The following is a 15,506-nucleotide window of genomic DNA, read 5'->3' as shown; positions in this document are numbered from 1 at the left end:
AGTCAGTGGCACTGTGTTTGTAGCTTCCCTATGCCAATTATGTCAAGAGCAAAGGGCTAGATTTCATCCTAATTGCCTTGTCTTTAGGCTAGGTGACAGTGATTTAATTTTCATTGGAAAAATGAAGCAAAATTGAAGATGATGCCCACATTTTGAGTGTAGTAACTCCTTTTCCTCACAGCTGTGTAAATTACAGTCACTAGGAGAGTACTGAGGGGGTAAAACATCAGTGCTAGAAGTGTGGGTCAACTTTGATCTAAGTGGTTAGTGAGTTTCTTAATCTGATTAAGGGATATGCAGCAATTTTCACTGGTCACAGAGGTCAGCTGATTTGAAGCAATAGCCTGTGATATACTGGCTGAGGTGTATAACAGTGATTTGTGTATAGTCTGGGTCTAGTGGCAGGACTTCTTGTGATGTTATAGGCTGACTAATGTCCAGTGTGTTCCTGTGAAATTCTAGTGACTCTAAGTTAGCTGGCATGCACTATCTTACAAATGAATATGGTGACTCATTTACCGTATCATCTACCCAAAGATAACGGTACTTTCTGGGATGTATCAAAATTGGAAACCAAGTGATACTGCTTTCTGTATTTAAATTGGGGGAGGAGATTTAGTGATGGGATCAACTTATTTTAAATGTTACTTTTAATTGCAGTTTTCAAAGAGGATACAGTCATCAATATGGGAGACTATTTTCAAAATGTCCTTGCAGCCAAGTATCTGTGATCCTGGTAGGGCAGGTATTTTGGGAGTTTTTGATGGCAGCATCTACCTAGGAAAGGGAAAGAGAAGATTCTTAGAGTCTGGTTGTCAGAAGGTGTACCAGAAGAGCTCCTATTAAGAAGGTACTTGCTGGTTTACACAGGAGACCTGTGAATTTGTGTGCGTTGTGGTATTGGCTTCCCTTTAATATTAGACTTAGGAATTTGTATATTCTGGGGAGGTGTGTTTTTTTGGGAAGGGAAGTTGATCGGGGCGGTACATATGATAATTTATTAACAGCTAACTGCTTGCAAACAGGGTGGAAAATATGCCATGGGAACCTCTGGGTGTCCTTGTGTCCTGTTCTTCCCCTCCATGGAGTGTGATAAAAGTAGGGTTGAGGTGAGAATTGTGTGTATTAGCCACTCGCACCTATTGGTGTGTTATCTTTCTGGTCTAGTAAGAGGTGTGGATTTCTTACCTTGTCAGGAACTTCCCTTGGGACACTAGTGTAAGGAAGCAAAGTTACAGGAGGTGAAGCTCTATTTTTGAGAAGTTTTCTTGGTTTGAAGGTGTCACCTGCTTCTTTGGCTAGAGAAAAACTGAGGTTAGGTTTCAGCTAGGGATTACTCCTGCTTTGGCCATGCCAGGCAGGGTTATATGTCAGATCTAATTTCAGTGTGTTCAAAGTAAGAGCTTCTGCCCTGAGGCTGTTACAAGGTAGAGAGGGTTTGAGGTGTTGGTATATATGTTTGTGCATAGGGGCAGTCTGCCACAACTTTCTCTAGCTAATCAGTGGAGCTGTGGGTGAATGCTGAAGGTGAGACAATTTACATAAAACGGTAGGTTGCTTCTAATGCTAAATGCTTAATCTAAGCAAGAGGTGAAAGGAGTCTGCAAATAACCATTGAGCTGCAACAGATACTTGCACCTCCTTGTTGTGCCCCTTAAGTTTGGAGCACTGATCATCTGTTGAGTATGTGATTTCAAACTGGATAACTGCAGACAAGCTCAGATCTTTAAAATGGTGGTATGTAAAGGGTCTCTCGAATGCTGCTGTTCAGAGAGTTGTGATTGCTTGTGTCTTGTCAACTTCATGTTGCTTTCTGTTGGAGTATGAAGCCTGGCTTTGCATTGTTTGTGGCAGTAAGTCCGGACTGTCCTCAGGAAAGGTGATAATGAATGGTCACACTGCATAAGAAATGGAGCTACTATTTGTTTTCCTACTAAGATCCCTTCTTGTAGAAGCTAGTAAACTAAATGCACAACAGGCTAATGGTCTCTAGAGGAAACAAGATTTGTGTAGCCAGACAGTCTGCTTGAAAGATCACTGTGCTATTTTAGTTGTGGTGATCTAGCAAGCTAAAGAAGTGTAGTAGATAGAGCTTTGTCTGATTTCCCAAATGTAAACTGCCTTTGCTTCCTTCACTGTGCAAGATAAATCTTAAGGCTGGTCTCTCCCTGTGTCTGAGATAACACCAAAATATTTTATTGGAATGTGAGATCAGAATGGCTTCGGAAGCTGCATTTTTAGATCAGAATGAGGAGGCCATTTGCTGTCTGGACATTCCCATGGTGTCTTCTCACAGCCTGACACAACTGTATTCAGATCTTTAAGAAGTGCGTGCCAATTGAGGGAGCAGACTCTTTAAGGGCTAGTTCAGTCTGTGCTCATCTCTGCTTTGCTTCCTTGTTTTCTTCGCAGTAATAAATAGTGTTTTCTTGTCTTCCTAGAGCTTTTTGATAGAACAAGACTGAGAGGATATTCTTGTCTTGATCACTCACTAATTTAGCAACAGCTTGATGACTAAACGCTTACATGAGTAATGCTGCTTCTTCTGGTGTGGGCGTGTACATCATAATTATATGGGCATACCAGTATAACCTGTCATTTTTGTCTCCGCCTATCTCTCTCTTCTCTTTTCTTTCAGAGTACTTGAATCCTGACAACGGAGGGCAGCAGATGTTCTCTATAAGTGATGCTTTTATTAAAGGTAAGGGGAAACTTCAAATGTTGCTGTTGTGTGCTTTAATATAATCATGCAAGTTCTTCAGTAGTTCTTTAACAGGTTATTGACCTTTTAGAAATATTTTATTGATAGTAAAAATGAAGCTACTTGTGGCAAAACTGGTATATAGACTATATTTGGTTGTTTTTTAATGTGCTTACAAGCTCAAATTTCTTTCACTTCTCAAATTTTTCATTCAAAAACACTCAACCTTTTATTTTATTAAAGTAAGTGTAAGTAGCAGGGTTTATCACTTTTGTTTGTAACTTCCCTACCCACAAACTTTTATAAGACACCAATTCTAACTTTCTGTGCAAAAAAAAAAAAAGATGTGATAGGATTAATTGCACTCCTTCTACAGAGCAATTCAAAGCTTCATCTCAATTTTTTCTGAATTTCTGGTAACCAGCACTACTACTTCTGTGTCTGATCACATTTCATTTCAGTTGTGAGTTTTAAAATCATCTGCCTTCCAATGTTGTAGTCAGGTGCACTTGTGGGATTTTTGTTTCCATTTGATGCTCTTGATTTTAGTGAGCTCAAAGGAGAGGAGGAAACAAATGGGGAAATCCCAGTGTCTGTGCAGCCAGAAGAATGAAGTCTTTGGCTAAACAAATACTTAGTTTTTAACTGAACTTTTGCAGGAGAGGGGTAAAGGGAGAAACCCAGCTTAAATTCCTCTTATCTTCTATACAGACAACTTTGAGTATGGAGTGCGTGGAAGAAGTAAATTGTTTTTTTTTTTTTTTTCCAGTATTCCTGCTCAGGTTATTATATACGGATTTCTCATTCAGATCATGCACTCTTAGTTGTTTCAAGATTGAACTCTGAAGACTTATATACTTGCTGATGAGAAGTTACACACCAGTAGCATAAAAGATTTGTAATATAGTCAGCCATTATGTGAATGGGGAAGTTCTGATTTGGAATATCATAATACCTATGTGGGAAATAACTTAGTTTTCTGCAATTTGAAAAGAGTTATTGTGTAATGAAATAACCTCTAATCTTGGTAATGCAAAACACAGGATGTTTTCAAGGCATACTAAACAGTGATTGAAAGTAGCAGTTACCCCCTCTAAGTGGGAACTCTTCTGCACTGTTGAAACATGGTTTCTCTTTCCAAAACCAGAAATAAATACAGCGTGTTGACACTTAGATTTAAAAAAAAAAAAAAAAGTATTTAGTGGATACAGCCTTTGTTGGCGTCCCATTTAACATACTGAAGAGTATATGATAGGTGAAAGGGTATGAGAAGATGTGCTGAGATTTTTGGAAAACTTCTGCTACTTTCTTTACAGAAAATTCTTAAACTTCAGAGAGAAAAGAGAATTCTGTTGTATTAAATACTGTGGCTTAGGCTAGTTGAGCCAGCCTGCTTGCAGCTCACTCTGCACCAGACCAGCAAGGGGGGTGGTGGTTGGGTTCAGGGCTACAAGTCATGTAAAGGTTCATCAGTAGCATAGTATTTTTTTAATGTGTTTGGCAGACATGCTAAACAAGACCTTTACCAAGATATTTTGGCTACTTGTACTGCAGCCTGAATGGATTAACTTGATCTTTCTACTGCCACTTACATGTATAGGTTTTTAAAGCAACAGTTTTCTGTGGATCACATTAGTGCCTTTGACTAATATTCTAAACCTAAAAGGCATTATGATTGTGTATTATAAATATATAATGTATTTTGAATTTGCTGCTTATTTATGGGTAAAACTGAGATGTAATTTCTGTTTTCTCATGTCTTAATTTGTTTTTCTGGAACTAAATTATGTGCTGTATGCTACCAGTACAAGAATTTCACTAATTCTCTTTTCCTCAGTGTACTCAAAACTATTGTACTTGATATTGTTTGCGGTCTCCTATTACCATGACTTCTCAAACTCAGTCTTTCAAGAGGCTTAGACTTACGTCTTAGTAAATTCTTTCATTTTCTAGGTAGCCTTTCAGAAAGATGAAGAAATTCAACAACAAATTTTACATTAACAACGTTCATTTATCTCTTGCAGAGTCATTATTCAATAGGAGAGTGGAGGAGAAGTCCAAAGAACTCTTTTTCACACCATTAGGCTGGCACCATAGCAACCTGGATCTGCTGAGGGAAGAGAATGGGGAGAAACAAGCCATGGAAAGGCTGCTGTAAGAAAAATATAGAAAAAAGAATTTGCATATTTTGAGTAACAATTCCTAAAGTCCTCCTGTTCCACTAGCTTTCAGTAGGACTTGATCTTCTGTGGACAATACAATGAACTAATTTGCATTAAGAAAACAGCATTTTTACGGTATATTTTGATTGCCTTCTTCCATGTGGTTTTCTGTGTTGAAACAGGACCAGAGAGTCCACTCGCTGAAAGTAACTTCTGAAAGGTGACTTCAGTTGAACTCTGCTCTTTATCTTTTTCACTTTTTTTTTTTTTTTTACAGCTCTGCTAATCACAACCACATGATGGCACTGCTTCAGCAACTTCTATACAATGAGTCCCTGTCCCTGTCATGGAGGGATATCATTGTACCTGTGGTCTGTCAGGTAGTTCAGACAGTACGGCCTGATGTCAAGAACAGAGATGATGACATGGATATCCGCCAGTTTGTCCACATCAAAAAAGTAAGTTTCAGACACTGAATGTAGGGAAAGAAAGTATGGAGTTGCTGGCAGCACCTGCTGTTTGAAGAGAAGGGTCATCCCCACTCCCCTCAGCATGCTCAGTGGTGTAGTTGGCCAATATGGCATTTAGATAATGTGGGTTTCTAGGAAAAGTTGTATAGAAAGAACTTTGTATCCTGGGAAAGGTGTTTTAATGCCCTGGAGCTGGCCTTGTCTTTCAGGCTGTAAGCTGCGGAAGGCAGGAAAGAGCAACACCTCTGTAATGACTTGTTTCCTTTTGGGCTTCTGCTTTTTTTATGCTTGGATTAGAGAGGTACTAAACACTGAATAAGTAAATTTCAAGACTCTGTATACTGATGTATTGCTCTGTAATTCCCTGTTATGGAGGATTTAACTCCTCCCATGCTAACTGCAATTACTTTTTGTGGAGGAAAACTTGATTGTTATGGGATAGTGCATTTAGGTCTGTCAGATGGCAAAGAGATGACATTGCTGAACTGTATGGCTGGACTTCTGGCATGCAGAGTTTGTTCTCAGAGGCTGATGTGAAACTAACCTCTAAGGAAGTAGCCTCACTGAAGCTCACAGGCTCAGGCTTATTTTTGCATTGCATAAGCAAGTTAAGATATGAGGAGAGCATTGTGTCACTCCTGACAGTTCTGTAGGCTCTCTTGAGGCAGCAACAACTGATGCTGCCTGTCCTGAAGCCCAGTTTCAAAAAGCAGATGTTCAGAAGTGAAAACTCTCATAAGTATTTTTATATGCCAGTACCAGAAATGTTCTCTGAAACATGTCATTAGGAATCTGTTTCATGTTTATTACTCCTGCAATTGGTTGTGACTCTAGGCACACCAGTCAACTGTTTGTGTTCAAATAGTAAGTAGAGGTTTGTTTATTCTCTTTTGTCATTACAACTCCTGTCCATTATTAGTGAAAATGGTATGTGCAAAGGCATATGGTCCTGATGGCCTGTAGAAACTTGCATTCCCTTACTGTCTTCCTGAGTGTGCTTGATTTCACAAATATGTATTTGCTGGGAGGATCTTGGAGATCCTGGAACTTAGTACTTGCTTTCATGTTGTTGTTTCTAGTTTACCAGACTTCAAACGAAAAGTTGTATGTCCAGCATGACAGCATCTGGTCTTTCATCTGGTAATTGAGGGTATAGATGAATCTTGCACAATAGCCACAATAGCTATTCTGTTAGGTTTACAGCATTTAAGTTATGGGAATGTATAACAGTTCTAAGTGTTTGGCTTCCTTTGCTCTGTTAGATTCCCGGTGGAAAGAAGTTTGACTCCATGGTGGTGAATGGATTTGTTTGCACTAAGAATGTTGCCCACAAAAAGGTAATGCAGACTGGATTAATCGAGTGCTGGCTATAGTGCATGATGAGGAAACAAATGTCCCGTGACTTCCTTTGCACTAGAGGCTTTTCTCACTAATCTGGAGGTGTATGGGCTTTTTTCAGTTTGCACAGCACCTGAATGAGAACGTGTTTTAATGCGTTTCTTTTCAAAGCTGTGTTCTTTTGTCTCAGATTCTAGTGTAGGGAGGAGAAAAGGCTTTCCTCATGCATGTATAGCAAAATATTTTTTCCGCCCCTATCACTCCAGAATGTATCTAATGATTACCCCAAGGGTTAGCCGGGAAAAAAAAAGACCTTTATGGTCATCATCTTTGACAATACAATAAAGTGAAACTTTATTTAAAGCTGGAGGTCAAAGTAGAAGTGATCTGAATGGAGGCTCCAAGGTATTTGAAGAGTTAGTGTGACTTGGTGTAGTTGGGAGGGGACTGCAGAAACTTCCAACACTTCACTCTTACTGGAGAGGAGCTGTGAAATTCCAAGAACTGGGTGTAACATGCTCATAAAAAAGAAAAATGTATAGTTGGTGTAAAGAATAACTGAGATGCCTCTGTTTAAATACAGTCACGGGTAGTCTGATACGTTTTTTTCCCTATTTACTTTTCCAGCTGTATGTCTTTTAACTGTTTTGTTTCTTTCCTAGATGAACTCTTGCATAAAAAATCCCAAAATTCTTCTGCTGAAATGCTCAATTGAGTACCTCTATCGAGAAGAAACCAAGTTTACCTGCATAGACCCCATAGTGCTGCAGGTAAGAAGTATGGTTTTGTTCATGGTTGAAGTTGCCTGAGACTGATTTACCCTTTTGAAGTGCACGTCTGATTATTCGGTATGTAAGGTTGACTTTAGTTATTGGGATTGTGTATCGAAGAGATTTCCTCTTGTAACAGCTAGCTAGGAAAACTGTTGCACTGATTAGAGTACAAACTTGTAGTCTGAGGGTTTTTTGCCATCTATCAGACTGATAGATCTTGATCCTTTGAATTAAATATTTTAAGAAACATTTTTCATTTTTAATGATAGACTGTGTAAGGAACACACAGTTCAGAAAGTCACAGCTAGGCATGGCTTAAGTGTGCAGAGAAATATTAAAGAAGTGAGTATAAGTGAGAGTTCAGTTGTACCCACATTATTCGTTGTCAAGCTTGAACAAATGGGACAACACCCAACCTAATAGAGTGATGAACTACAAAATGTCACTTTGGAACAGGTGCCCAGCCCTTGAGAGCAGGGAGGTGCCTTGGTATGAAAACACTGAAATGGGTGGACGTTCTTTAATGTACTGCATGCCTGTCTGAGGATCAGTTCTGAGGTCTTTGTTAGGATATTTGTAATTTGGGTATTTGCTGCCTTACTGAGCTCGGGCTAGTTTTTTTTTTCTGTCTTTGTCTGTTTCCTTAAAATGCATTTAAGACAGCTTTCATTTGGTGCTTAATAGACAGACTTACAGATATAAAAACTTTAATAAGACTTACTTCTGAAGAGTGAGCTGGTTTTCCGGTAAAAGCTTAAGCTGACTCCTGTCCTTTGTCTCGACAATGTAGAAGTATCTACTGTTCTTTCTGACTACTGGTTGCTGTGATTGTTTCAGTATCTGCTTCAGAACGTGATCATAAGCTTTTGTATATCTGCCTTTAAGGCCTATATGGCAGAGAATACTACAGAAATACTAGTTCAGTTGAAAAGGCCAGCTTCTACTGGATGGCAAACTGCTTTTGTGGTACCTTTCTTTTGCCCAGAACCTCTAAAACTTGACTACTGAAAGTCACAATAACACAACTGAAAATACCTGACTTGGGAAGCTGTATTATATTATACCTGATTAGGGTGTATAGCAAACTACTGATAAACTGGGTGGTGGGGAAATGTGCACAATGGAAAACTGATGGTGTTTTCTGGGTAGCTGATTTCCCTGTTCCATAGGAAAGGTCAATATATAAGTGAGAAAGTAGTATTAAGCATTTAAATTGTGTTTTTTTAGACAGGTTTACTCTATTTAATTGCCATGCGTTGTTCTTTCTGCAGGAAAGGGAGTTCTTGAAGAACTATGTGCAGCGGATAGTTGACGTCAGGCCCAACTTGGTCCTTGTTGAGAAGACTGTGTCCCGAATTGCACAGGACATGCTGCTGGAGCATGGTATCACTCTCGTCATCAATGTCAAGCCGGTGAGTGTTTCATGTCAGACATCAGACTGTATCTTGTGGTGGATCTCTAACTTTTATTTGTAGCAAGTGTTGTGTTTTTTTTTTTTAAATGTTCTTCACTTCCAAGGAGACAAAACAGACAGACCTAGAAAGTAATTTTTCCTCACTAATTTCTACCTACTCTCTGCTGTGACCTTGGTGGCAGGTCTTTGTACCCTGGCTGTGTTTTAGTTAACTCTGAGTCATATTTGTAGGAAATGCTACAATATTCCCTCTCACCAGTAATAACTGTCAAACTGCTTTTCTATGTTTTGTATGTATTGGGGTGTGCATGTGAATGACTGGATTTAATCCAGAGTTTACCTCACAAAGTGGGAGGTTGTCTGGATAGCCCTGGCATGTTTTTTAGAGAGATCTAAAGAATACTAATGTTTTGTTTGCGCTGTAGATTCTTACTTTTTCTTTTTCACTTTCACAGCAAGTGCTAGACAGAGTAAGTCGAATGACCCAGGGAGACTTAGTGATGTCAATGGATCAACTGTTGACTAAACCACGTTTGGGAACCTGCCATAAATTTTATATGCAAGTGTTTCAGTTGCCCAACGGTGAGTAAATCTTAACGTGTCCTAGTCTGTGTGCATAAGAGGCTAAACGTTTTGCTCTTGTTAACAAGGTTTGAACTGTTGGGTGCTTTGTGTTACCAAGTATTATCTTTTCTATTCATCTTTACTTCTGTTACATCTTGGAACTACAGTGAACTAAGTCTGAGCACGCAAACTTCATCAAAAAGTACAAGGTCTTCCATTCTTGGTAAGATGAAAGATGCTAGATTTTAATTAGACTGGTTCTTTCCACTGCCCTGGAGATTCTCCAGTCTAACATCCTGTTCAAAACGGGAAGGGTTAACTTCAGTGCAAGATCAGATTTCTCAGGGGCTTGTCAGCGAAGTGTTGAAAATACTGCAGAATGGAGATTTCACAACCAATCTGGGCAGCTGTTTAGCAGTTTAACAATCCTCACCATGAAGAATTCTTCCACATTTCAACAAGGCAAATTCTGATCGATTAACTGTGCACTCTCTCTACTCTACTCTTGTCTTTTCATTGCACATGTTTGAGAAATTAGGTTTCTTTTCCTCTGTAACACCCTGTAGGTAGTGGAAGTCTTCAAAGGAAGTAACCTAGCAGATCACCAATGGTGCTGGCACACAAATGTGGATGCAGTTTTTGTGGCAATGTAGTCTTTGCATCTCTTCTCCTTCAGGTCTGCCTTACCCCCTTCTAACTCCTAAATTTCACTCAGTCTTGTAAGCTTTGATACATAAGGATGAGTAAACACGCAAGGGAGGATAATGGTTCTTTTGCTTCACTGCTGCATTCCTTGTCCCCAAGTCTGCAGCGATCTTAGAATAATCTGTTCAGATTGTATTCTATGTGGTCTGTGGACTGTACGGTGACTTTTTTTGTGAAACAGGAGGAGTTTTTAGCAAAAGCTTGCTTTGCTTGCAAAAATAAATATCTCAGTATATTTTATATAAATTTCTGCAGCTGGAATGTGCTACCAGTATCTCTTGCTTCCAGTCTCCATTACAGTCTATTCAGTGTGTGAGATACCTAAGAGCAGGTTGTCATCCTAACTCTGCTGGTTTTGTTTATTTTCCTTGTAGATCAAACAAAAACACTGATGTTCTTTGAAGGGTGTCCCCAGCACCTGGGCTGTACTATCAAATTGTGTGGTGCTGCAGAGTATGAGCTGGCCCGTGTGAAAGAGATCCTGATCTTCATGGTCTGTGTGGCTTATCATTCCCAGCTGGAAATCTCTTTCCTTATGGACGAGTTTGCTATGCCCCCTACTCTGACAAAAAACACCTCTTTTCACTCCCTTATTGAGGAACCAGGAGATGAAAATGAACAACAGAACCTCTTCAATGGTGAGGATTTCAGCACAGCAGTCAGAGACATCGAACTCTCCTCTGAAAAGCTTCCAGCAATCTCAGAGTCTGTGTCATCTCATGAGGTCACTTTGCTTGAACAAAGAGGATTATTTGAGAGAAGTGACCAAGAAAACAATCAGCTAGAAATGACGTCCTCAAAACAGCAGGAGCACCTCAAATTGGACTCATCATTTCCAGTGTTCCACTCTGTACCTCCTGCAATACCTGAAACCTCTCTGCTGCCCCTCCACGGCATGGACCAGCACTTGGTCACTCTGGATAGCCAGCCACTAGAGCCTCTTCAACAGGCAGATGATCTGCAGGAATCCAAGAGTCAAATGAGAGTCTTCAGAGACCCTCTCCAGGATGATAGTGGTTTATATGTTACAGAAGAGGTAACTTCTTCTGAGGATCGTCTCAAGACTTACTCTGCAGCTTTTAAGCAGGAGTTGAAAGACGTTATTCTCTGTATTTCTCCTGTAATGGTGTTCCGTGAACCATTTCTTTTGACTGAAAAAGGCATGAGATGCCCTGCCCGAGAATACTTCCCTGAGCAAGTTTATTGGTCTCCTCTCCTTAATAAGGAATACAAGGAATTGGAAAGTAGGAGGAAGAGACAATTATTGCGGGATCTTTCTGGATTACAAGGGATGAATGGGAGTATACAAACTAAGGCTATACAAATCTTACCTTCCCATGAGTTGGTTAACACTAGAATAGCAGAGCATCTAGGTGATAGCCAGAGCTTAGCCAGGATGCTGGCTGACTATCGGGCCAGAGGAGGGAGGATTCTACAGAGAAGTACAGATCCCTTTGCCCAAAGTAAGGATGCCTCCAGTGTCCCTACTGGAAAAACTGGTTGCAGGATTGAAGAGGATGAGAAAGGACTGTCTCAGAGTGAATCCTCTTGGTCTCATAAGGTAAGGATTCAAACTATGCTATTGAAAACAGTTATATTATTTTTTCCTGGTAATAGAGAACATTTAGTGTTTAATACTAAATGTTAAACTGGAGGCTTTTGTGACTGGGTCAAATCTACATTTTGGATCGCAGCACTCTGGGCACTTAAACCAATTTAACCAGGTACTAGGTAGATATGAGAGAGCAAAATGGACTGCAAAATTTCCCTGAGAAGGGTAAAGCCTGTGAGGCTCCATTTTCTCTTATCCCGAGAAGCATACAAAATCAGCCCATAATCACGTTTCAGCTCAGCTGCACACAACTGATTCATGAAAATGAATACATGGAGGGGGGGAAAAAAACCCTTTTGTTTCTGAAACTGAGCTTCCCTGCTGCATGTACTGGTGATTTCTAAAAGTGTAATGCTCAGCCCTCTTTAGAGGGATTAGTGTCATGGAAACAGCAGTAGGCTGTAATTACATTGAAGTATTTGATTGTTTGCAAAAGTTTGGGTGATCTGGAGAAATGTGAGAATCTCTTAATGGAAAGGGTGGGATCTTGTTAGGAACTTCCAAGTAAGGGAGTATGTACTTGGAACCAAAAACATATAAAGGTATGGGAAACTGCCGTGACTGCTGCTAATTTGCATCTGAGGGAAAATGTATTGGGACTTCTCTCGCACTGGAAGCAATGTAGGAAAAAAGTCAGTCAAGAGTAGCAGAACTGGTCTTGTAGCAGTTGTACATTTTGGAGCCACTATCAGCTCCTAAGTTCATGAGTAGAAATCACCTTTTAATTGATGCTAAATGTAAATCTATGTAGCTTCACAGGCAATAATCTAACAAGCTGTAAGAGTAGCTGTTGCTCTAGATCAGAGTGCTCTGTGCTGTATAAATTTATAAATAAAATTATAAAGTCATACAATACCCTAAGTTGGAAGGAAGGTCTAAGGGCATTGAGTCTGGGTCCTGGCTCTGCACAGGACCACCCAAAAACCAGACCATGGGGCTTGAGAGCATTGTGCAAATGCTTCTTGAACTCTGCCAGGCTCAGTGCCATAACCACTGCCCTAGGGAGCTTGTCCCAGTGCCCGACCACCCTCTCAGTGAGGAACTTTTTCTTAACTTCCATCTCCATGCTGTTTCCTTGTGTCTTGTCGCTGTCCCCAGAGAGCAGAGCTCAGTGCCTGCCCCTCTGTTCCCCTCGTGAGGGAGCAGCAGGCCGCCATGAGGCCTCCCCTCAGCCTGCTCTGCTCGGAGCTGAACACACCAAGGGACCTCAGCTGCTCCTCGTGCATGTATGTCTTCCCCTTTAGACCCATCACCATCTTTGTAGCCCTACTTTGGACACTCTAATAGTTTTATGTTCTTATACTGTGGTGCCCAAAACTGCACACAGTACTCAAGATGAGGCTGCACCACTGCAGAGCAGAGATAAAATCGCTTCCTTCAACTAGCTAGCAATGCTGTGCTTGAGGCACCCCAAGATACTTTTGGCCCTTTTGGCTACCAGTGCACACTGATGCATATTCACCTTGCCATCAACCAGAACCCCTGGATTCCTTTCTGTGGGGCTGCTCTCTAGCCTCAAAAATATTTGGTAACATCATAGTTCTGTAGGGAGTAAAAGTGGAAATGGTTCCATTCTGGCAGCAGAGTGGTAAATATCTTTATAGAGAAAGGCAGAAAGTTTGAAGTCCTGTAGTCTCAATGAGTAACTGAGGTGTAATATACTGGCAAAGACTTGACTCTAAGGTGCACTAAACCATTCAGTGTCTTGGAGACTCTGGACATCTGTCTTGGGGTTTGGATTTCTGTTTTGGCCCTCTGTTTTCCTTTCCACAATAACATGGTTACGTTGTTTATATTATATGTATTAGTTACAGCTTCTAAAAATGACAGAACTTACATTATCTTTGAGCTTCAGGTAAATTTAGGATTAATTTGTAGAAAAGGAACAAACTGGGCTTTAAACTTAAATAAAAGTATTGGAATAATATTTTGTCATTGGTTATGTGTGTGGATGGAGGTGTCTGTAACCAGTGAATGAGCTGTTTTCTCTCTACCAGGTGGATTGTCTGAGTCCAGTAAACCATCAGAGACTCTGTGTTCTCTTCAGTAGCTCTTCTGCGCAGTCCAGCAATGCTCCAAGTGCCTGTGTTAGCCCCTGGTATGAAAAACTACTACTCTACAGCATGTGTAGTTATCTTTTTTTTGTTTCTGAAGGCAAGGTTAGTGCTCACTTCATAGAAGTACTTCTTTGAGGACTTCTTGGTAGGTTGTGACCATCTTCTAATGGGAACCGTTGCCAAAATTTCATCTTGCCTGATTAGGTGGGTCCAGAGCAATATTCCACAGCCTTTCTAATCCATCAGGTATGAAGGAGAAAGCTCAGCCTGAAACTGAATGCGTTAGTTGGACTTTTTTTTGCAGAGTAATGTAAGTGTAGCAAGGACACTGTGCAGTCATGTGTGGCAAAGTTACTCTATATAAACAAAGAAGAATGTCCAAGCCCAAAAATAAATCTTGAAGAAGAATCTTAGACTACTTCTGAATTGTATTATGTGAGAGTGGCATTTGAATATATTACTCCCTGTCTCATAAAGTTAACAAGGTTAAGCTTTAACTGTAGTTTTAGCTTAGAGGGCTATAACTTGTTGATTATGTTGCAATTTATGACTTTTTTTAGCATAGCTCCTTGGACAGGTCTTTCACCTAGCTCAGGCGAAAATACAGAGATGTCTCTCGTACAGGAAATCTAAATCTTCCTCTGTAAAAGCTAAGGAATGAACAAAAAAAATGTTGAGCTTCTTAAAAAGAAGTGATAAAGGGATATAAAGTAGTGATAGTTAGAAATGTCTGAATTGAGACTTAAATTGTTACTTATGCATTTCAAGTGGCTTGGTCACTTCAGATTCTGAGAAATGAAAGCTGCTATTAAATTTAAAGCTGTTCTTAAATTTTATCTAAGACTTCTAGGCTTTTTTTATGTACTGTGTGTACTGTTTAAATGTTAATGTCCAAGGCTTCAAGCTGTGCCTAGACTTGTATGCCTAGGTGTTCTTGAACATGATCTTCAAAAGAGCAATTGAATTGTGTTCCACTTTTAAATGTCAAGTTTAAAGTTGTTCTAGTAAGAATTTAAATCTCATTATTAGCAAACTCGACAGCAGAGATCTGGGAAGAGTAGTCAAGAGGCGGGGAAAAATAGCCTTTGGTATACAGGGCTGAGAACAACTAAGCAGAAGGTACAGATATGTGTACTTCAAGGCTGTTGCACAGCCAGCAGTGGCAGGATATTCCATCTAAAGCTTTTATTTTCTCTCTGCTTTAGGATTGTGACCATGGAATTCTATGGGAAAAATGATCTGACACTAGGGATCTTTCTGGAGCGTTACTGTTTCAGGTGAATTAATAGTAAATCTCATTCTAAACAAACCAAAAGCCTTTAACAGCTCAGGTTGAACTGATGCTTTCTTTATAGACCCTACTTCCTGTGCACTCAGATTAGCATGAGCCTGTTGTATTCTAGGAAAGCTTACACCCTAAATTTGCTGCTCCCTTTGCTTTATGAGCATGCTATAGTAAACTGTTAAACCTAGTTCCTGTTTCACTTCCTCATGCTTGCTTCTTACAAGCAAATACATCCACTACTTCCCTACTTCTGCCTTGTGCCTATTTATTCCATTAATAAAAAAAAATTTACAAAGATTACAAAGCAAGAGTTGTAAATTCATAAAGAGTTCTGTAAACTCTGCAGAAACAGCCTTCGTTAAAGGCTTAGGAAACTTTTACAGTAAAGATAAATAGTACTGTGACGTTAAAAAGCATACTAAAGG

General features: G+C 39.9%; 1 protein-coding gene across 4 annotated transcripts in view; it reads left to right on the top strand.

Annotated features, from left to right (window-relative positions):
• Nucleotides 1–15,506, top strand: part of PIKFYVE (phosphoinositide kinase, FYVE-type zinc finger containing) — a 61,779-nt gene that overhangs the window by 27,988 nt on the left and 18,285 nt on the right. For all 4 annotated transcript variants that reach the window (XM_068685879.1, XM_068685877.1, XM_068685876.1 and 1 more), the window contains 10 exons: nt 2,639–2,701; nt 4,726–4,855; nt 5,141–5,321; nt 6,596–6,670; nt 7,334–7,441; nt 8,716–8,856; nt 9,314–9,440; nt 10,502–11,688; nt 13,737–13,837; nt 15,002–15,073. In XM_068685879.1, coding sequence (XP_068541980.1) covers nt 2,639–2,701; nt 4,726–4,855; nt 5,141–5,321; nt 6,596–6,670; nt 7,334–7,441; nt 8,716–8,856; nt 9,314–9,440; nt 10,502–11,688; nt 13,737–13,837; nt 15,002–15,073 — 2,185 coding nt within the window. The remainder of the gene's footprint in view (nt 1–2,638; nt 2,702–4,725; nt 4,856–5,140; nt 5,322–6,595; nt 6,671–7,333; nt 7,442–8,715; nt 8,857–9,313; nt 9,441–10,501; nt 11,689–13,736; nt 13,838–15,001; nt 15,074–15,506) is intronic.

The sequence above is a fragment of the Anas acuta genome, chromosome 6, assembly GCF_963932015.1.
Source record: "Anas acuta chromosome 6, bAnaAcu1.1, whole genome shotgun sequence".
In the NCBI taxonomy this organism is placed as follows: domain Eukaryota; kingdom Metazoa; phylum Chordata; class Aves; order Anseriformes; family Anatidae; genus Anas; species Anas acuta.
Note: the sequence above shows the minus strand (reverse complement) of the source record. Positions and strands in the feature narration are given on the sequence as shown.